At 40.3% G+C, this 22,108-nt stretch overlaps 3 protein-coding genes across 4 annotated transcripts in view; 2 read left to right on the forward strand and 1 right to left on the reverse strand.

The window, feature by feature from the left end:
* Positions 1-13,658, reverse strand: part of LOC131662906 (protein Wnt-1-like) — a 45,347-nt gene extending 31,689 nt beyond the window's left edge. The window contains exon 1 of the mRNA XM_058932895.1: positions 13,337-13,658. Within this exon, the coding sequence (XP_058788878.1) occupies positions 13,337-13,422 (86 nt within the window). The 5' untranslated portion in view covers positions 13,423-13,658. The remainder of the gene's footprint in view (positions 1-13,336) is intronic.
* LOC131662908 (small ribosomal subunit protein mS23) overlaps positions 1-18,365 on the forward strand; it is a 44,925-nt gene extending 26,560 nt beyond the window's left edge. The window contains exons 1-5 of one of the 2 annotated variants that reach the window (XM_058932897.1): positions 17,207-17,264; positions 17,355-17,411; positions 17,494-17,655; positions 17,724-17,829; positions 17,899-18,365. In XM_058932897.1, the coding sequence (XP_058788880.1) occupies positions 17,368-17,411; positions 17,494-17,655; positions 17,724-17,829; positions 17,899-18,213 (627 nt within the window). In that variant the 5' untranslated portion in view covers positions 17,207-17,264; positions 17,355-17,367 and the 3' untranslated portion in view covers positions 18,214-18,365. Of the gene's footprint in view, positions 1-17,206; positions 17,265-17,354; positions 17,412-17,493; positions 17,656-17,723; positions 17,830-17,898 lie in introns of those variants that run through there. The other variant, XM_058932898.1, reaches the window with a different exon arrangement.
* A 162-nt stretch (positions 18,366-18,527) lies between these two features.
* On the forward strand, positions 18,528-21,967 carry LOC131662909 (protein C10). Its single transcript, XM_058932899.1, has 3 exons — positions 18,528-18,765; positions 18,838-19,014; positions 19,162-21,967. Exons 1-3 carry the CDS (start codon positions 18,726-18,728, stop codon positions 19,293-19,295), a joined length of 351 nt encoding a protein of 116 aa, XP_058788882.1. The 5' UTR covers positions 18,528-18,725; the 3' UTR covers positions 19,296-21,967.
* The last annotated feature ends 141 nt before the right edge of the window (positions 21,968-22,108 follow it).

Below are 22,108 nucleotides of genomic sequence, written 5' to 3' on the forward strand. Positions count from 1 at the left end.
GAGCAGCAGCAGCAGCAGCTCCGACTCTTCTCCCGTAAATTAGACTCTTTAAGTAACGAGATCTCCGCCGGGAAAAATCGGCAGGTTTTCGATAGCAGGGGTCGTCGAAAGAGGAATTTTACGGATTGAAACTACCCCCTTATAAAGATTAGGCGCTTGCTTTTGACCTCTTGCGGCTTCTTAACTTTTGATGTTTTTTTTTTCATTAAAAAGTTTTGTAGCAATTTTTTTTGGAATTTCATTATTATTTTGAGGATAAATTTAGATCACTTTGATAGATCAAATTTTAGTTTTTTTAACAAGTAGTTAGCAAATCATTCACTAGTCAAGTCGATTTCTGCCAGAAATATAGACACTTAGTATGCGCCCTATCGAAAACACCCATTTACACTTAATCTTTCGTTATTTAATATTTTTCACATTCCGTTGTGTAAAATTATAATTTGACCTTTTATACGTACACCACATATACATCAACTGCAATCAACGAAGTACGAAGACAAACGCATGTGCAAAGGTATATCTCTCATCTTCCATCTGCGTTATACGTCAACTTGAAAAAGTATTCCTTTCGAGTAAAAACAAATTAAAAATAATAAAAACACCGACCACACCGTCACGGGTTGGAAAGAAAAAATATATTAGGCAAATGAGTCCGCTGAAAAAGAAAAAAACGAAAAACAAAACAAAAAATAAAAAAAAACACAAAGTATCACGGACGAGAGGATAAAGGGAAGGGAGTGAACGAAGAAAAGAAGAGATGCGCGACGCTTATACATGACAAATGTAATGCTACTGCTCCGTCGCGCGGTTGGCTTACTTCTTCTACTACTTGGCGTACATGCCTATGAGGCACTTGTCTCGTGCGTGAAAGGAAAGGCTCTTCCGCGAGGGCCCCTCTCTACTCATTCAGACGCCTTTTGTGCGAATCCGCACACAGCAGCAGCACCTTCCGCAAAAACTCGGCACTCGGTTATTAGCCTTTTGAATAGTCACCATATCTATACGTAAGTACACACACCTCGTCCTGTACACATTTATGGACTACATTTTTGCTTTTTTTTTTATTCTTCAAACCCTCTCGTGGAAATTAGCTGATGGGGGATAGGGTAGCTCGCGCCAATTTTTTTCTTCTGCCTTCCTTTTTTTCTGTTATTTTGGTTTGTTGTAGCGGAGTGTTGAGGGTGCAAACTAATTTTCAAAAAAGCTTCCTTCCAGGAATGGAACAGTCTCGCCTCTAAATGGTTACCGATCAACTAAAAAAATTACTGGCAAATAACGAGCATTCCATGCGAGTACATTTCCCACGAGGCCATTTATTTACTTTTCGAGCGGGATACGAAGCGAACAAATAACAAATCATTCGCGATGTAATTTCGCACGCGCGCATCACGTACTTGAACGAAAAGTAAAAGACAGATCCATTTCAGAACCGCTTATTTCGCGCAAATTACAGCTCGCTCTGTTTTGCTTTGAAATTAAATCCCGACAATTATCCTGAAATATGATAAATAAGCCTCGAAGAGAAGGAAATCGCGCCGATAGACAGCCTTGCATCTATCAATCTCTTGAATCATCACCGCTCTTTCTCTTGGTGTGTGCGAGAGCGAGCGACGAGCGTGCCTTTGAAATTGACCAGAGAGATTATTGTGCGGCACGCTACGTTATGTATAGCAAATCGAGAACATATATTTCAATGCGAATCCGAGTTGTCGACTGATTTTAACTTGAAATATCAAAGGATCTTCTCAAGATTTTTCAAATCTCATGCAAAGCTTATTGATGCAATTTCCACATTATTCGTCGAAAGTTTCTAAAAAATTTTCTAAAAAATCAATCATCAGAATATGCAACGATTCAATCAGCGGCAAAAGAAACCGCGGTCGAAAAAAAATCTCTGGAGTCGAAACGAATGACAATTTTCGCGGAGACAAAAGGCGAAAGGGAGGAAAAAAAAAATTCGGCGCATCGGAAAAACAGTGTGTAATGGAGCGTCTCCTCGGCGATGTATATGTGTACTCGTACACAAGAGCAGCAGGGAGTCGGGTGATCTATGGGCGTAGATAAACCACGCGTTCAACAAGTGTGTTTCGGAGGTAGGATGGACTATGCGAAGCGCAAGTCGCACGTAGTACACAAAAGGCACATTGCGTATGCGAATGCATGCAAACGATAAATTGCAAACTCCCGCTCTTTTGTTTGTTCTTTTTCTTTTTTTTCGTTTTTTTTTTTGTTTTGATTTTGAAATTGATTTTGAGCCACTGAGATTTATTGCTTAATGCGGCTTGATTCCACATCGTCGTGCTGAGATTTTATCTTTGGAATTGATTGTACGATGATAAAATCGAATAGGCTGAGTTTCGTACGCATTGAATTTTGATTTGTACTGGCCATTGCTTTTCTGTCGAAGAGTTCTATAAGCACTGCATGAAGTTCAAATTGAAATCGTTGTAGCGAAAAATAATTGATTTTATACACTCTATTAGTAATTTTATAAAAATTATAAACCTCGGAATTTCCGTAAATTAAATTAAAATTTCTATAAGATTAATTTGCTTTTTATTCGGAAACTAAAAGAGAATCCATCTTCAACTTCGCACTAACTAACTCTTATCCACGCGATCAACATCCCTTCGTCTCTAATCTTCATTTAAAATCCCTTACATAAAAGTACCTGAGCCACCCAACGCGAAACAAAACGTTACAGCGATCGCAATCTTCATCCTCATATTTACGCGAGTTACAAGATATACATACCTACACAGCACGTCGGCAAATCGATTCCGACCGCGTCCCTTTTTTTGATTCTTATCCAAGCGGAGATCAACCTTTACGCGCGCGTGTGTATACATACCAAATCCGCGAGTGTTAATCGTCGCGCGAGCGCGAGTTGCGCCGTCCTGAATAAATTATGACCCACTGGCATCGCGAATATAATTCAATCCCTTGCCAGGTGTATGTTTGCACTTTATGTAATGGGATTTTTAAGAAGATGAATTAGACATTTCTAGTTTTGCCTTGATTGAGAACAGTCGAGAAGAAAAATTAAATCTTCGTCCTGGAAAAGTTATTCGAGAAAAATCGCGCCGAACCCCGTGGATGCGCTACCATTCGTCTCCTTTTCTTCTCACTTCCTGCGTTCCCAAAAATCATTTCTTTTTTCCCTCTTTCTCTCTCTCTCCATTCAACTTGGTACATATTTTTTTTCACTTTGAGCAATAATGCCAACCGCGAGTTTTAAGAAGGGACAAGGAACAAGTAAAAAAAAGTGGAACACACGGGCAATACGTTCTCTACGTAGTTTTGAGTGTTATTTATTGTTTCGTTAATGGATGCTCTTGGCGGCAGAGACCTCGCTTCATTATTCGTATCCGGAAAAACTTGCGCTATAATAAACGTTATAATTCGCAATTAACCCTGCAAACCCTTCTTTCATTTTATTTGTATTCGTGAGCAATTTTATTCCCCCCCCCCCCCCCCCTCTACTCAACACAGCTTGTTTGCTGTTTTTACCATTTCCATATTCATCTTTTGGAAAATCGAAAGTGTTATTTAGTTCTTTTCTTGCTGTGTCAGGTCGAATTCTGATTTGAAAACAATGGAATATTGACGTAAAAACGCGATGTTCGCGTGAAAGCATGGGTTTAATCATAGTTTTCTTCCGATGGAACTTTTAAACGGCAATTTCTAAACACAACTGCTGATATCGAATTTTACTGAACGGCAAAAGTTTTAGTCAACTTTTCCGGAGTTGCTTGTATCTGATAAGCCAGTTTACTAGAAATTTCTAAAATGATACGAGGCAAGTTGCTCCTACGTATTCCAAGTAAGTCATTTTCTGCCACCTTCATTTCTATTAGTTTGACACGTTTTTTAATCTCATAATGAAAATGATATTTTTAGCTTTTTCAACGGTAAATTAAATTGTAGTGTAATAAAATTAAAAAAAAATGAGCATTAAAAGTCAATTTCATAATGAACAAGAAAAATATACAACCATATATGAATATATAGAAAAAAATCTATTTCGATCGATGAAAAGACTTCTGAAAGCCCAATTATAAAATAAGCAGAGGAAAAGAAGCTCCGTTCATCTCATGTCAACATCATCAACTTATCAATGACCCCCGAGTACATAAAGGTCCCAATGATTTTTCAAAAGATGAAAGGCGCATCGACTGACAATACAAGCGAAGCGCGGCAGGTGGTCCCAAAGAGAGGCGCCGAAAGCGATTACATCACGCCTCCGCCTTTTAGAAAAATAAAAGTCGATTTTTCCTACCGTCCAATGAAAAAATTAAAGCCACCGTGTAACAAATGATCAATGAACGACTCATCGTTACCGACGAATCACAAAAATTCAGAGATTATGTTAAGTTGAGTTGGGAATTCGAGGGATATAATTTTTAGTGGTACAGCCGTTGAGTGAAAGAGGATGTTCAAGGAAATGATGGTTAATTTGAGATAATTTTTAATATTAGACCATTTGATGTATCGAGTGGATGATTCGAGAATCTCAATGATACAATATTCAATAAGAAATAAAAATGGATGCGATTAGAAATGTGAAAAGTAGACACGAAAATTCTTCAGAAAAACATTTTTTGTTTCAAATAAGAATCGTAGTATCCTTTCTGAAAAATCAGACAGCCAGCTAACGCTGAAGAAACTTGTTTGGCATGCACTAGAAACATGAAAAGGTCGGCAAGGTGACGAAATTCATTTCTTTGGTGCTCCCTTTCTATTTCTCTCTGTGTCGTCTTGCAAAAGCAAACACTGATGGACACTTTCTTGATGCCCGCGAGGCGCTCACGCGCAGATATCATAGGAAGCAGAACAAGACAAAGGGAAGTGTGTCTTCACGGCTGGACGGACGATTAAAGGCGAGATGAGCCTTTCAAGCCTCTCTTCGTCTCGACGCCTCGCGCTTTTCAAATACTTAGCCTCGATTTCGGGCAGGAATGGCTTGTGTTTTGTTACGCGCAAAATTCGAACGGCTCTGAGTGTCACTGTAAAAATGACATGCCGCAAAGTAGAAAGGCGTCGCAGAAAGCAACGAAGATGAAATGCGCCACTTGTTTTGATTATTTTCGCGATTTTCTGTTGGACCTGCTGTTTCGTTGTGCGAAATAAATTAAAACTTTTTAAAACGGTCCAGTCGGCAATACTTCGATTCGATCATTCAAGTCCAAGTCACATTACTTATTCATAGAATTCGCGTAACACGCACTCGAAACCCGAATGCATTACACGATCGAAAATAAAAATGTCATCCCGCTAATGACGTGAAAAGAAATAAAAAAGAGAAACTCAAACTACAGAAGCATCGCTTCTCAAGAGCAGCTCGCCAAATTTATGACCGATTTAATCAACTCACTTAAAATATCTCCACATTTAATTTTAACGAAGGGCACTAATTACTCCGACAGCACGTTAAGCACCGCACGCAACCTTTCACTGCATTTATTACCGAAAAATCCGCGGAGAGCAAAAAAATATCGTGGAGACGCAAGCTTAGCACTATAATCGTTAATCCTTGGTATGTGCGTAAAGAAAAAGAACGATAGTGTATTATCGTAACGAACATCGCATTAAGTTTTATACCTACGCACGCGGAGATAAGAGCGAAACGGACGCGGAAACTCAGGTTAGAGTTTCAGGGTCGCCGCGGACTCCTCTTCGTTTTTTTTTTTTCGTTGTTGTCGGTTTTAATTAAAGTATATAATACTTGTATGATAGCGGGGCTTCGCGTAAATTCGATCTCGCGAGAACTTAACGAGCACACATTCGTGCGAGATGAGTGAAAAGAAAAAAAATACGCGTGTTGTTGCTGCCGCTACGCGCGTAATTGGATGCCGGGAAAAACTTGATGGTTTTTGTTTTGTGTAAAAAAAAAACAAAACCCCCGAGTTACATGGTTTTCCAATTTGCCCGTTGCTTCGATTTCGCGGAATGTTTATGAGAGAAATTACTTTTCGCGCTATGGTATTGATGCCAATTGCGATGTTGCGTAAAACGGAGCTATTGCTGTTGTGGTAGTGCAGCGTAATTAACACCAACAAAATATTTTATGAAATAAAGCTATTTTTCCGAATACTTCTGGTTACACGTGGCCGTATTTCATCGATTTTCGATTTAATTATGAATACAAGTTTCAAATTTACGCATCGTCGTATTATAAAATAAAATGTTGAAATATGAAACGTAAATCGACAATGAAATATAAATTAGGACAGTTTATTAAAGAGCAAATGGATATCACGGTTAGAAATTCACAAATTGTTACGCTGCAAAGGGACCAGAATAGTTTTATGAAATTACTTCAAATTCATTTCCATAATCGGAGAAGGAAGCTTTAAACCCGATGACTTATTGCAAATTGGAACAATACCATCGGCGCGGCGAAAACCAAACGGAAAACGATAAAGAAAAAAAATAAAGTCCCGTACACAACCACCAAGGGGTCAAAGCTGCTTGATCGCGGCCAATTACCCAACTACATAATACATATATACGTTCGACTTTCCCTTCGCAAAAGAGAGAGAGAGAGAGAGAGAGAGAGAGATGTGGAATCGGGAAAACCTTATTTTTTCTCTCCTATCTCTCTCTTCGGAAGAAATGATTCACCGACGTCGTAAATGCCTTCGATTAGACGTCACAAAGGTTCTCTTTCCTTCGTCCCGTGTGGCGCAATAAAAGACGATGCCCCCTTTTTTTTGTCTTTACAGGGTGGTACGCTGGAAAAAACGAGAGTAGAAAGAGGTTCCATTGCTTGAGCGTCTGTTCCTTTTTTTTTCTTCACGGAGGTGAGATGTTTCTCCGAACAGAACAACATTATACTGTCGGTTTGATCTTATTCTTTTTTCAAGTTTTTGGAAATATTCGTTTTAATTTTGATATGCGTAAGACCAAAATTCTAGTTGCTGTTTATCTTTGATCGTGAATAGTCCATTTGAATCTCAAGAGACTCTAAAAACAGCGTCCCTAATTCGTAATTTTCATAAAACAAAGGAAAAAAGAACGCAGACGTGAACAAAAGTGCTAAAAGTCACATCGCAGTTATAAAGTCTGTCTCGCGCGCCAGATAACTCACCCCATCGGAAGCCGAAATCGAAATCGACTCGCATAAAGTGTGTACACACCACATACGCAATATATAGTATACGGTCAGGCTCGGCGATCGTAAAAACAAAAAGCGAGACGTATATTTCGTGTATAGAGGGGCGCGCGACTTGCCGCTATTACCCCATGGGCCTCTAAAAACCTCACTCGCTCTCTCCCCCCGCTTTCTTTTTTTTTTACACGGGTAACCGAGAGGACGAAGAAAAAAATTGCCCCGTTTTTATGCGTATTGCGCGGATTATTATCGGTTTGGCGCGTGTATTACACCCAGAATCTCCTCGGAATACGAGAGTTTTCACATTAAGGAATCCTTCGAACGAGAAAATTGAAATCGACGGGCGAACGATAAGCGACTTTACGGTACTCCTGTAATGGCGATGCGTGTGTCGCGCACGCGAGATACGGTCGATCTACGTTTGGACATTCCGTTCGGCGAACGTGGACGCGTCGCGTCGAAAAGTGACGACGGGGGCCGATTCGTCGCGCCGCGGCTGCGGTGATCATTCCAACCGGAGAAATCGCGGCGCTGTCCCGAGCTCATTATCGACCGGAATTCCGAAATAAACGCTTGCCAGAGAACCTTAATGATAATCATATCCCGAGGATAGTAATGTTGCAATTTTGCGCAACGCGATTAAAAGCACGTTGCGAAACGGTCTGAAAGATTATTCATCAAGAAGGTGAACACACAAGCCGTCCGCGTTAATAATGTCGTAAAAGAAATGGGAGCGCGGGCGGCGCGTCATTACACGTATCGCGCCAGTTCGCCAGAAAGCAAGTCAACTTCGGCGAAGAGAGCAGATTGCCCGTTATTAGTAACAAGCGAGAGAGAGAGAGAGGGCAAGAGATCCGGCAGCGGGGTGCCGTTGAAGAGACAAAAAGAGCAGGGCAGAAGAAGGTTCTAGTTGTGATTAGGAATGGAAGGCAGATTGTGGTTACGTCAGCGGAAGGTAATCATTATTCGCCGTTGGAAATCGTTAGCACGAAGGATTTGTCGTTTTTGTTTTTCTCTTTTCTTTTCGAATTTGTTTGGATAATGAGAACACCTTTACGTTTGAAATTTACGCTTCTCGGAAATGCTCGAGAACAATTACGCTCGCTTTCGAGCGAGAAATAGTCGAAGGCAGCGCGCACGACTGTGTCCCAAACGTCGAAACAGACTTGCCCAACGCAGCCAAATAAACGACCGCGACGGCATTTATCCGTGCCGCGCAGCTAAAAGAAAAAAGGGGGGATGGCGCAACAGCGCCGGTAGCAGCAACGCAAAGGCGATAAGGAGAAGTTAAGGATCACAAACGAGGTAGTCCGGGATGCGCGAGATTGCATCCAATCTCGTCTGCCTCCTCTCTAAAGCGTTTAGATCGTAAATGTCCGTGTGGGAAGGGGTCGGCGCGCGTTCGCTCGGCGCGCCACAGCCCGGGCTTTAAAAGCGCGCGAGTTCGCACTGTCTCGCGCGCGCGTCCGCTTATCGATACGCTCTTGGTCTTCTCTCGTGACGGACCGGCCATTTTGGCCTCGAAACCGAACTCGTATCAAATGCTCGTCACTTTCGCTAGCCCTCCTTAGTTTTACTGCCCCGGCGCGCAATAAAGCGAACGACGCGACGAGGCCGGCTGTTTTCACGAATAAAGGAGGCAAACGTAAAAATAAAATGGAGGTCGATTGTTCGTTCGTTGCAATGTCACGTCGAGAATTACAAAAATCGTAATGCCTACGTTTTTGAATAAACGTTACCCTCGCGCGCGTCGCGTCGCGTAAAAGAGGGCATTAGCATTGTTACTTCGTTGCATCGTTTTTATGGGCGAAGGGAAGAAATAACAAAAAAAAAAAGAAAAAGATGGAAGAAAAGGAAGAAGAGAGTGACGTCGATGTTATTTCACTCGGTTGCATTCGCGCGAAAGCACAGCGTTAGTCATAGCCGTTCAAATAAAGGTTCTCATGAAAGGCCTAATAAAAGGTCTTATAGGCTATCACACTTTTACGATAGGGGGATAATAAAAATTTGAGGCAGCTGCGGTACGTTACTTCTCTCTCTCTCTCTCTCTCTCTCTCTCTCTCTCTCTCTTTCTCTTTACGCTACTAGACGCTAGGGCGATATCGATTGGCTGCGCGTAGCCTTTTAATGATGCCACCGTTCCGAAGCTCGTTTACCCCGTCGCGGAGTTCCGGCGAAAATTTAGATTATCTGGGTGGCTGGGCTGGACAGTCGCGGCTCGTCCCGATCGCGCGGCGCCAGCGGCGAGCGAGCCCGAAAGAGGTGCTTGCGCGCGCGAGGCCTAAGCGCGCCAAATCTGAATCTTATTCCCGGCCTCGCCGTCGCTGCCGACGTGCGCGCAGCAGAATGAACGTTGACCGAGCTTGCTAGCAAATCACGCGGCCGCTTCGGCGATCTCGGACCTCGACATATGTTAAATGTTTACATCCGCGGTTCAAAGAGAACGAGCTTCGTTCTCTCTTTTTCTTTCTTTCTTTTTTTTTTCTTTTGCTTCTTTTTCCACGGTGACGCATCCCGTGCGCTGGCCATTTAACGTGATCTACGGCCTCGCCGTTGCGGTACTCCGCATCTTACAATTGTGCCGACGACGTCTTCAGCGACGTGCGAATTTATCGTGCGGCATAAAAGAGGCGAAGGGAGCGCGTGGAACGCTCAATATGCCGAGTGAAATATCACCGTGCGCTGCGATTATTTGACTCCCGACTTTTTTACATTGATCAGTAGGTGTGGAACGTCGATCGTTCGACGTTTCCCTTTTGCGGTGTCTGGCTTGGTTATTGAGCTCGGTACGCTGGATTTTTAAATTTAAATTCACGAGCACGCGAATAATTGCGAACTCACGAGGACGCGTCGACTTCACAGAGACAAATTTTTATTTGCTGTCCCGATCCTCTGCGTGTCCAAGCTGCTTCGGTTCGAAACAATAAACACAAGCAATCGTTCCTAAATCACGGCCGTTTAACCAACAAAATTTATCGTACTCGTAAATTGCAATTCTACCAATTTTCACATCAAGTCCGTTTTAAAAGATGTTTGCCCCCCCCCCCCCCCCCCCCCCCCCCACCGTCCATCGACCGCAGTCGTAATCCGTCAACTGAAGCATTCCCTTTGAACACCAATACAAGAAGTATTAAGCTTCGGCACTGAAAGCCAGCGACGTATTCGTAAAATATTAATTCGGAAGCTTTTTCGGCGGGGCGGGGGAGGGGGGCATTTAAACATTCACCGGGTGAAAACGCGAAAAACGCAAACGGAAAAACGCTAATGCGACTCGTAATCGGCTTGGCAAAAGTCGCCGTCGGGTTAATGCGCGCGCTATGGGTTAATAAACGGGCTTATCAAAGCTCCCTTTTACGGGCGCCGGCCGTACGCGTTGTTTACGTTTTTCGTGAAGGGCGCGGACGCAGCTAATGGACTTATCGGCGATGCGGCGAACGATTCTTGCGAGGTGAGCGTATACGCAAGCGCTGCGTTCTCGGTGGAGTGTATTGCGGCCACGGCAATACGCGAACCTTGCCGACAGGCTCGATAGAATAGATTGTTGAAAAATTCGCCACTCCTTGGAGACTCGAGTGCTGTTGTCATTGTAAATGTTCTTGCGACGACAGACGATGCATTATCATTTGAGTAATACCGTAACATCAATCATGAAAAAGTCAACGGCTATTCAAGTTTGATCGACAAATTGAAATCTACACTCGAGTCTTTGAAAAAAAAAGTTGAGGTTTCCGGTCGGCAAATTTTCTCCGATGAACGATTTTAGCGACCGAAGACCAATTGCTATTTCATCCGGGCACTTCTTGCCTCGGGCTAGGCTATCGCAGACTATTCGTGGCCGCACAAGTGGTTAGCAAACTATTTTTCAAGACGGAAAGAAAGATCCATATTTCGTTCGGAAAAATAATGCAATAAAATCCTTTCGAAAATCCAAACATTTTTCAAAAATAATACACACGTTTGGAAGAGGAAAAGGAGTATGTGCAAAGCTGAACAAACCGCAACCGTGGTAAACAAAAAAGAAGAAAAAAAAAAAAAAAGAAAAAGTCCCGTTACAATCCCACAGCGTTGAGCGCTTCCTTCCGCGTGCAAAACGACAATCCTTTGCTATCTGAATCGCCGCGGTGTCATTGCATTAATTACTCAAGAGAAAGGGGGGGGTCGTCGTCGGCGCATCTCGCGCGGTTGACGAAAACGAGGCGCTATCTTTTTAATTATCTCGATCCGCGCGCTCGCCACTGTATCTATCTACGCGTGTGTATGTGTGCGGGGCTTCAGTTCACCCTTCCAGTGCCTCGAATTGAAATTCCTTTCTTTTCCCGGACTCCGTGCGCATACCTTATAAGAGTGCATTGCGCTCGAATTTTTTGGCATTCTTTTGAGTTTCACGAGAGAAAAGAAAGATTGTTCAATACGTTATAAACGCCCAGTTCGTGATATTATTATTATTCAGAATATGAAAATATCAGATTTTTGGGGTTACATCGTATTACACTCATTATCGTGGATAATACAGAAAATATTTTTCATTTACTACTGGCATTCGCTAAATTCAATATATTCAGGGCGACGCTCAAATTTTCTTTTTAATTTAAAAATTTATTTATTTTTTAGTAGCGATCTGCAAATTTTCAACAGGTGAAAAGAGTTCTAATACATCGTACTCTGCAGCTGTTTGAATATGAAATTGAACATAAAATTCACAATCAACTAATGAGTAATATACGGTGGTGCTGAAGTTATTAAAATCTAAGACGAAAAATAAATTGAGCATTAGACAAATTTATTTGCATGTAAAAAAGAATTAAACGAACAACTATGCAGTAGCTCTTAATTACATCAAATAATTTCCACGCACACGACGTATATACGTGGCTCTATACATAACAGCAAGGAAGACTACTCGGCGGCAAAATTTATGGAGCGCGTACATGTTTACCAAAGTCCCTCTCGACAATTTAGCTGCGGGCAATTTATCAAGATCCTATTAACCCAATTCGGCTCGACGCACACGCGAGTGATATTTAGAAAAGCATTTGAAGCTGTGCCGTTGCAACGTTCGCAATATATATATATATATATATATATATACAACGAAGGCGCTGTCAGTGACGTACTCTATCAACGAATTTCTTCAAATATACATATACAGGTTGGTATAAAACTTGTTTATGCACTCGAGCATATTAAAAGACGTTACTACACAGAACTACCGACGTTGAGTCGTTTTTGAGATTTTGCTTCTTTCTTTTTGCTTATCGTCGCTTATTTTCGGACTTCAAAAGACGCCTAGAATTTTGAACGAGAACGCAACGAAAAACACTCGACGGCGCGAAATCTCGTCGTCTCGTTTCGAACCCGCGGAAACGCGCGTCGCGATCAATCGGAGACGTGGCGTGGCGTCGCGCGCGGAGGGGAACCAAGTTCTCGTCGGGAATAAAATCGGCTCTCCCTCGTGCGCTCCTGTCGTAACGCGGAAAAGCGCCGCGGCGCTCGGCTTTATTCTCCCCCGCGCGCGGCGACCGGCAGTCCGTCGACGAAACCAGCGGGCGTCGTTTTCGATTCGCGATCGATCGCTCGCTCAAATTCGACGCTGCAGGTGAGAGTAAGTCGCGCGCGCGCCACTCGCCCGCGGAGGATGTGTAAGTCTTGTGCCACTGTTGGCGTGTAATTGTATATTATTTAAAATGTACTTTGAAAAGGCGAGCGCGCGGATGGAAAATGAGAAACATTCCGAAAGCTTCGACAAGTTATACACAGGAACGAGATCGAGGTTATCGGTCTGGAGGATGAAAAAAGACGATATTATCCTCTCGTGTATCGGATGAAAAAAAGACGACCATAAAAAGCTTTCAGGAACTCACGAGAGGAAAGTTCAAAGTCTCATTTGAATATAATACCCCGTTATCACATCAGATCGCGTTTCGCGGAAATTAAAAATCACATTAATACCCGGTGGTTTTCAGCCAAATGGATTTCGGAAACCAGAACTAGTTTGGCGCGTTCAAACTGTGATTTATTTTTTCGTCAAAAGAAAAAACGTGATTATCGCAGTGAAACTGATCCGTGATCCAATACAATTAGCCTCGCAGGAAAATCCACGCTCAATGCGCCGTAATTTGATTTTGCTCAAGCTGGTGTTTCGCAGCTTTGTCGCGCGCAAGCAAACGGGCATATCGAACGAAGAGCGAACACTCCGAAAGCGGCAGACGTGCGACTCACCACCAATTCGCCCGTGCGCCGACGATGAGCAGCGGCAGCAGCAGCAGCAGCGGCGCCGCGAGCAGGTCGACCCTTGCCGAGCGCATCGTCGTCGCTCCGCGGCCGCTGTCCGTCCCTATTCGGCGCCTGTTCCGCGAGGGGAGGGGGGGCTGGCTTGCGAGCGGGGCCTCCTTGGCCTGCGACTGCGATCTTGCGCTCTGCCTCGTGCGCTCTAACTGCGGCGCGCGCCCGACGCTCCGTCTCGCGACATCGCTTCTCGCCGCCGCAACGGCAGGGCAGTGGTGGTCGCACGCAGAGGCCGCGACGACGGTCGAGACGTTGCCCCGTGAGCGCTCGCTGGCGAACTGACTGACGCGGCCGGAAAGGAAGGAAGGCCCCCGCGGGAGAGCAGCGGCGCCGCGGCAGCGGGGGCGGAGCCAAGCTCGCCCATTCGTGCCCTCGCGCGCGTTCCCGCGGCGCGCCGCGCTCGACGGCCTCGTTGCCGCGCGCCGGCGAACAGCAGCCCCTTCGCCGGCGCGCGGCGATCGCCCGATCCACGCGCGGTACTCGGCGAACGGCTGCGGTCCGCGCGAGGCGGAGAGGCTCGAGTGTGCCATATCGATCCGCCGGACAAAATTGCGAATCCAGTACACGCGCGCACGCCAGCAACATTTTCCCTTCGCGGCAATGTACCTCCGAACTTTGCGGACAGTCGCGCGTTCCTCCTTGCCAATGAGCTGCAATTACGACGAAACACCCGATCGCTAGCGACTCGATCGATCTGGCAATGTATGCGACGGGATGGCGTCATTTAGACGCGCATCGCGAAAACTGTCCAGCGCGTCCTCGTTGCAAGCAGACTTAGCTCGATCGAGAAAGCGATCCACGGCTGGAGTGCGCGTCGGCGTGCGAGATCGGGAAGTCAAGGTTCTCCAGAGAGAGGCTCGGTCGTAGTTCGTCGTCGTCGCGCGCGCGCGCGCAGCTTGGGCCATCTTGCCGTTCGCGATTCCGCACACGGGTTGTCCGCGGCTACGCGAGGGGCTCCGATTAGTCCGGGGCAAAGGAGAGGATTGACCGAGCTCGGGAGCAGAGCGCGTCGGGCGTTCCCGCAGCGTCGGGCTGGCGACTTTGTCGGCGCGCGAGACAGCCACCACGACACAATGGTCGTCACCGCGAACATAGCGGAACGCGCCTACATGCAGGCCGACGCGAACATAAAAAAAAAAGACGAAGAAATTGCGCTAAGCGCGCGTCGGACGGTTATGAAGGATTTCCATCACTGGCATATGCATATAATATGTGGGCACAATGCCGCACCCGCGAGCCGTGAGTAATTCGATAAGTGAACGAGGGCTGCGCGGGAGAAGAGAGAGAGAAAGAGAGCAATTTCAAGTTTCGCGGTGTCGGATTCTGGCGCGGAACATCGGATACTCTAATATTAAGGGACTTGTGCGCGCGGGACCGACGAATTTGTCGCCGAACGCATCCGCGGTTTAATCATTGTCAAACTTGATTACCTGCCTGACTTTACGTGCTTTTATTCCATTGGCAGAGGTGATTCCTCGCGGTTATCGAGAGGAAGGGGAAGCTCTGTGGTTTGTAATATGTGGTTTTTTTTGATGGGTCGGTTGTCCGGTCGAGCTAGTAAAAACACAGGCACGATTTGTCGAACTTTCTCGAGGCGCGGTAGTCCTTTTTTTACTTGGCAACCTTTTTAGCCTTGTTTTAATCGACATTTTCATTTTTTTTACCTGTTTCTATAATTTGTTTGAACCGTGAAATAAAATAGCAACAATAGAAGATTTCCAATGAAAATAATCATCGCTTTCAGAGCCAACTGCCGCGCATTTTCATCGAGATTCCGTGAATTAAAATTCATATGTAAGCCGGCATCGTCGATGAACGTTACAAAGTTGAAAAATGATAAAAGATTGAATTTCGGCAGATTCAAAAATGTATGGATTAAAATGTTTATTTTTCTAGCTCGTCATCGTGATTTTGAATGCTTCTAAATCCGCGTAATCATAAAAAATGGAAATGCATTTTTACGAAGATAATGACGTTAAATCATCTAAACCATCACTTATCGAAGTGTGAAAATCTCGGGCGAAAGGGAGTTCTTTGTCGAAGGAAAACACACACCTGCTTTGATGATATGTCATCACGCCTTTTTCAGTGCGCGTTTTGAGTGGCGATGCCGGAAGAAATGCGCCGGCAACCCGAGGAAAATGCGCGTGTGAGAAAAGCCCGCAACAAAGAGAAAAGCCGACCACATGCCTAACGTGCGAGCACCGCGTTTCTCTCGTAAATTATCCGATGTATTTTTATAGATCGACTTTTCTATCTGCCCAGATTTTTACTACATTTTAGGGATCTGTTGTGAAGCTTGATGTTGATTGTTCCTGGAATTTGGAGTTTTCTTGTAGTTCCGAATGCATGAAAGAGACTTAGGTGAAAAAAAAGATTATATTTGCCGAAATGCATTCAACTTTATCAATGAAGCAGGCGATAAGTCGGATTCTTTTCATAGGATTAAAAACATATTCGCGGAGGATGATAATACAACACTGTTATTTTAGAGAAAACAATGATTTAAGAATTTTTTTCATATATTTTTTTTAAACAATGCGTTTTAAGAACCCGAAAATTACGATAATGATTTCAGTTTGAATTATAAAAATCAAATGAAATAAATTTTTATTATTTATGATATCAACGGTAAATTTAAAGAGTATAATACCATCAAATAAAAATGAATTATGGCTAATTGAGAGCCGTTAATGATTCATTCCCTACATGCTGTATTCACTGAAACAATAACCCAAAAAAATTCCCTGTTTTTTTCAAAACCAAACTCATATAGCCACGCGGTGAAACATCTGTTGATCGACAACAAAAGGCAGCCAGTCGAAAATGCAGTTTTCGCGCACGTAGGGGGTCGACTAGGCTGTAGCTTGAGCGCATATATACAGTCCGCACCTGTGGATCGCCTCGAGCGCGTGCATGATGCATTGTGTTTTACTTGGCCTCGAGCCAATCAATCGACGCGTGATATAAATCGCTGCTTGCCTAGCTCCAAACAAAGTCAACAGCCGAAAAGTTTAATTAACTGCGTTTCGTTGTTTATAACTTATTTTTAATTTTACGTCACATAGCATTGATAAACGCGTCAATGTTATTGTTTCCTTGATATTCCGAGATATCTCGCGCGAATATTTTTTTTAATTACAACACAGATTGTTTCGAGACTACCAAATGGTACAATTACAATAAAGAAATATTTTAAGCTCGATTAATTAAAATTTTTATTTTGTAAAATACTATATAGGAATATTCCTACGATGTTTAGTCTTATACATTTACTAAAATTATTAATCTCATAGTTATATCATTTGTAACAGATGGATACTTTCATATGAATGCACTAATTTTTCTAAACTACGTTACATTTAATCTAGATCATAACATTTTAATTACGCAAATATATTATTGAAAGGTTTTTTGACAAATTTATATATTTATAAATTACTATAAATAAATTTATAAATTAATATCTTCCATTTAAAGTAAATATACACTGATGTTCCTAAAAAAAGAATCAGTTACATGTATAATACGAATTACAACATTTTAAAAAAAATTTGAATGAGATCGTTTATTTGTACTTAAATTTTTTTTTTCAATATATGCTTTACTATACGTCTCATAGATACTTATACTGTTGTTTTGCATCATTACAAATATCAGAAAATTAGTATCAATTTGTCTTATATCCATCAGTGGCATTTTCCAAAGAAATAACCGTTATAATAAAATTTAAATTAACTAATGTATGTGACTGATCGGCGCCAAAATATGATGCCGCGAAGTATAATAATGAACACACCTTATGTTCACACACACGTTATTTATAACATAACCTCAGACTTGTAACACAGACGATTAGCAGGTTTTTTATTTGCAAATTTTTACCTATTATTATTAATATGATGTCTTAATGAAAATTTGGATTTTCTAATATACCTGTAATTTTGTAAAGTACATCTATCAAAATGGCACAGAGTAGATTGGAGAAAATTGGAACAATCTATGAGAGGTAAGAAGTTGCCACACTCATTTATTGAATTATTAACGTTTAGTAGATTTTGAATTATTATAAGACTTTTATTTTAACTTAGGGTGACTTCACTTATTAAAGCTGGTGCAATGAAAGAGGAGACAAAACCCTTATGGGTAGATATATACAAAGCCTTCCCACCAAAGTATGAACCACGATATGATAGACCTTTTTCCAAAATCCCAATTAGAGAAATATTTTATCCAGAAGATAATTTAAGAGCGTAAGATTGATTTAATGCTCTGATTTTATTTATGCAATAAATATCTAAACAGTATGTACACTTTGCAGGAGGTTCCATAAGGAATACAAACACTTTTCTTTTGTGAATTTGGCAGATAACAATGCAGTTTCAAAAACTGAACAATTTCTCATAATTTGCAAAAATCTACAAAAGGTATTTATAAGATTGCAGAAAATAATCAATTATGAGTTGTTGACCAAATGTTGTTATTTATTTTAACAGAGTGGTATTGAAACTGAATTGTACGAGAGAGCAATAGAAGAATTTTTGTCCAAATTCAATGCAGAACATTCTCAAAGAGAAACTAGAGCTGATGAAGATCGGTCTACTAAAAAACCAAGAAGTAATATAGATACTGATCGATTGCTTCAACAGGTGATGGATCAGGGTGGTGAAAGTGGAGAAAAGAAAGCAAAGGATAATATGCGCAACGAAAATGAATTGACTCCAAAAGAGAAGGAAAAATATAGACCAATTAGATTGAGTATGGAAAAAATCGTGGAAGTTATGAAAACAGAAGAAAAAAAGTCTGAATGAATATGTTCACAAAGTCACTTATAAGTTAAATTACGTTTCTATATAATAAATAGTTATGATTGTTGTTATAATTTCGAATTTCTGCTTATTTATTTCAAAACTACGAGTTTTTGAATATCTAGACTACTAGTTTTTTATTTTATAAATTTGATACAAAATAATACAGAGCTTCTAGAAATAATAATAATTTAAATCAATACGAAATTAGATTTCTAGGAGTTTTGAAGTTAAATTTAGCGCCTTTTGAAATCTTGTATGTCAATTGTCATTTGTGTGCATTCAAGAATATATATATATGTATGTATGTATATACGTGTATTTATAACTGACACCGAGAAAGATCTGTCATACATTTTAGGTTAATTTTAAAGAAACAGCAGTATTTTGTAATTTATCAATAAATAAAGCAGTTTTTACAAGCTATACTAATTATTAAATATATCGTTTATCAGATCTTACTGTTAAGAACAACTGTCATTTGTACTGTTGATCTACAATTTAAACACTAAAAAATGTCAACCACGATCAATTTTACAGCCGAAGCAGCAAAAGGTACTTAAATTTTTATATTATTTTATATTTTATATTAGAATAAAATTACTCACAAGTTATAGTTTATTTCAGCCGCATTAGCAGACGTTTTAACCGCCCTTGAAGCACCGGAGAACGCACTAAAACTCGCTGCGGCAAAAAACAATTCAGGAAATGAAATGCTCAAAACAATGCAATTCGTTTTTCCAACTGTCATGCAAATACAAACCGAAGTTATTAAAAAATATGGATTTCCCGATGGAAGAGAAGGTAATTGTTATTTGAGGCATACAAATCTCTAACTCAAATTTTAACTCAAGTAGTTTAATACTTTCTTTAAATTATTTCATATTGTTATTAATAATTTATACATTTATAATTGCTGTTTGAATTTTAATACATATAAATGTTTGTCAGGTGCTGTACAGTTTGCACAATTCATCAGGTCTTTAGAGAAAGAAGATTCAGACGTAGCAAAGTTACATGCACAAGTACGAGATTACTTTCTTCCAGGTGCACCAGCCAATTCTTCAACAGATGCTTCTCTTTGAGATTTGGAGAATAAAAATGATTTTATTATTTTGATGTATTGTTAGGTTATTGCTAAAGATCCTGAACAAGATATCTTTCAGTTGTTCAAAATAAGTATCATCTAAAAATTTACTTTTTTTTTTATAAAAAAATTTTTTAATTCTTGTTAAGCAGAAATCTATTCTAGAAAGCATCAAAGTTCAAAAAAAGTTTTATAAATATAATGTCTTTACTGGACCAATCAAAGTAATAGTAATGATGAATGTTTTGATAGTATTTCAATACTTTTATAAAGTTTTACACTTATATGATATTTTATAGTGAAATATATTGAAAAATGAATATCAAAATTGTTATATGTAATTTTAAAAAATTGCTTTGAATTTTTAAAATTATTGGAAGATTTTTGTAGAATTCATTAGTTCATTATTATAGTTCTATGTAAACCATATTAAGACTGCATAAAGAATTTAAATTGTATAGCAATATAGGCAGTGTCAAAAATTTTTTTAAGTATTCAAATTTATTGAATTTTTTTTCTGAAACATATATAATCTCGTTTATATAAATAAATACAGAAATAATTATCTTATAAGAGCTTAGGCAATCGTTTGTACAGTTATCATTAGTCAATAGTTTTATTTACTTAGCGTGTAATATACTTTTAGACTGTAAGTATTTTCAAAAAAATTGATGGTGGAGAAAAAATATGTATTTACTTACGTTGATCATTTGCAATAACATATTTGATGAATGTGTGTATTCTTATAAGAAATCATCGATATATTTTGCGGTAATCTCTACTTATTGTTTTAATTAACCGCGTTAAATATTGCACGCTTGACAAAAAATTAATAAAAACATCTGTACGTCAACGATACATTTTTTAATATTTTAATAATGCAGTAGAGAAAATAAATAATTAAGAAATATATAATGGCCCTGTTTATGGTTATTTCCTGTTTCATCTCCAAATTCTCCCTGAACATTTGGACATTTCATTAACATTTATTTACAGTACAACTTTTTGTATCTGGTAAAATTCTTGCAGATATCATATCTTTCTACTTGCTTTACATGTAAGATCTCGCATATCTTTTTTACGCGTAGTTGCATTGTTGTTTCTTGAATTCAAATATGATTATTTGTGAATATTTGCAAATGCTCATCGGCAAGCTAACCGATAGACTCGGACATCGGCCGTCAGACATCTACCGTGGTGATAAAAGATAATTCGATTGTTTATTATAGTAAGTTGGCTGCGCCTGATCTAGCCGCCCTGAAAGCAAACATAACTTTTGTCCAAGAGTGAATTTGTCAATGCGTGCCGGCCCAATCCTCCATATCTAACATGCGCCCTCTCCAACCCGAAAAACTCATTTACCCTCTTTCTCTCTCTTTCTACCCCTCACTACCTCTCACTCCTTTTCTTTACCGCTCTCTACCCCTCTCTTGCTACCTCTGTGAACATAAAAATTACCGTGGAAATGGAAAACCAATGAAATTACGACGACGATAAAAGATACATTATTATCAACAACGTGAAATTGGTAGTTTATTAGTGGCGGGAGGGGGGTGTTTGTATAATTAATCTATTAATTTTTACATCGAAACTGTTTATACAATTTACGCTGATATATTTACAAATGATAGAGATGGGGTAAAGGAAGGGCGTGGAAAGCTTAATGGCGCGGTGATTGAAGAGGGGATGATCCTCCCTGGCTAATAGGACAGTAAGCGAGCGAGCCTCAAGTCACCCTTACCGTCACTCTAGCGCCAGACACGACTGCGAGAGGATCGATCTCCAATGCACTTCGTCTTTTCACTTGAATATTTGCATTGACCACAGCCAGCATCACGGCAAGTGATAATAGTCTTTATTATCTTTATTATTTAGTGCGGAGCCTTTTTTTGCCTTTTTTTACTGTTCGAAATGCCGTCGAGCAACCAGGATCGGTACTATACAATCTTTTCTCCGCACCAACAATAAATATAATGATTCCTTTTGCACGACGTACTGGTACCATAATTAATCTTATTGTATCACGCGTCTACAATTACAGCTCGTGCAAAATCAGTGTAATTTTGTGCGAATTTTCACCGGGTCACTGCATAGGCGGAAAAAGGAAAGATGGAAGCCTGGCGTCTATGTCTTCGAGTTATATCTTTTCAAAATATAATAACACAATGAAATGGTAATAAAAACAAAACATACATCAGTATTAAGAGCATTCAATTGATCACTAACCTGAAGACACATTGAATATTTGCAATCAATTAGGATGATCACCAAATACATTATCACCCTAATAATGCTAAATCCATGCTGATCTAAATATTCGTTTTATTTAGAAGCGGTTTCTTCCATATTCGAATCAGCTCTTATCTGATTAATTTTTTCTAGTTAATCTTAAATAACATTAGATCTAACCGATTTGCAGCTTATAGACAGTTCAATGAAAAAACTATAGAATAAGATATGAATAATTCTATGTAAATGTATATGTAAATATTTTTTATCATTCTATACCTTTAAGTAAAATTAGTAAATCATCAAAAAATACGTAATGCCAAGTACTTTTATGAAAGAAACGGGAAACTATTGATATTGATTTACGTAGTCATCAAAAACAAGTTGAATTGGCTACTTAAAAAATTATGGAAAATGTTTCAAAACATTTAAATAAATCTATTAGTAACCTTTGACAAATTAAGTGGAGAACATATTGTACAAAAAAACCCCAATCATATTTCTAATATCTCGTATTAAAGTATGAGTTTAGAGTAATTTCCTATACATATAGAATACAGGATAAAATTTGGCGTGATTGAA

Source organism: Phymastichus coffea, unplaced genomic scaffold (genome assembly GCF_024137745.1).
Source record: "Phymastichus coffea isolate CEN01 unplaced genomic scaffold, Cenicafe_Pcof_1.1 PCOF00028, whole genome shotgun sequence".
In the NCBI taxonomy this organism is placed as follows: Eukaryota; Metazoa; Arthropoda; class Insecta; order Hymenoptera; family Eulophidae; genus Phymastichus; species Phymastichus coffea.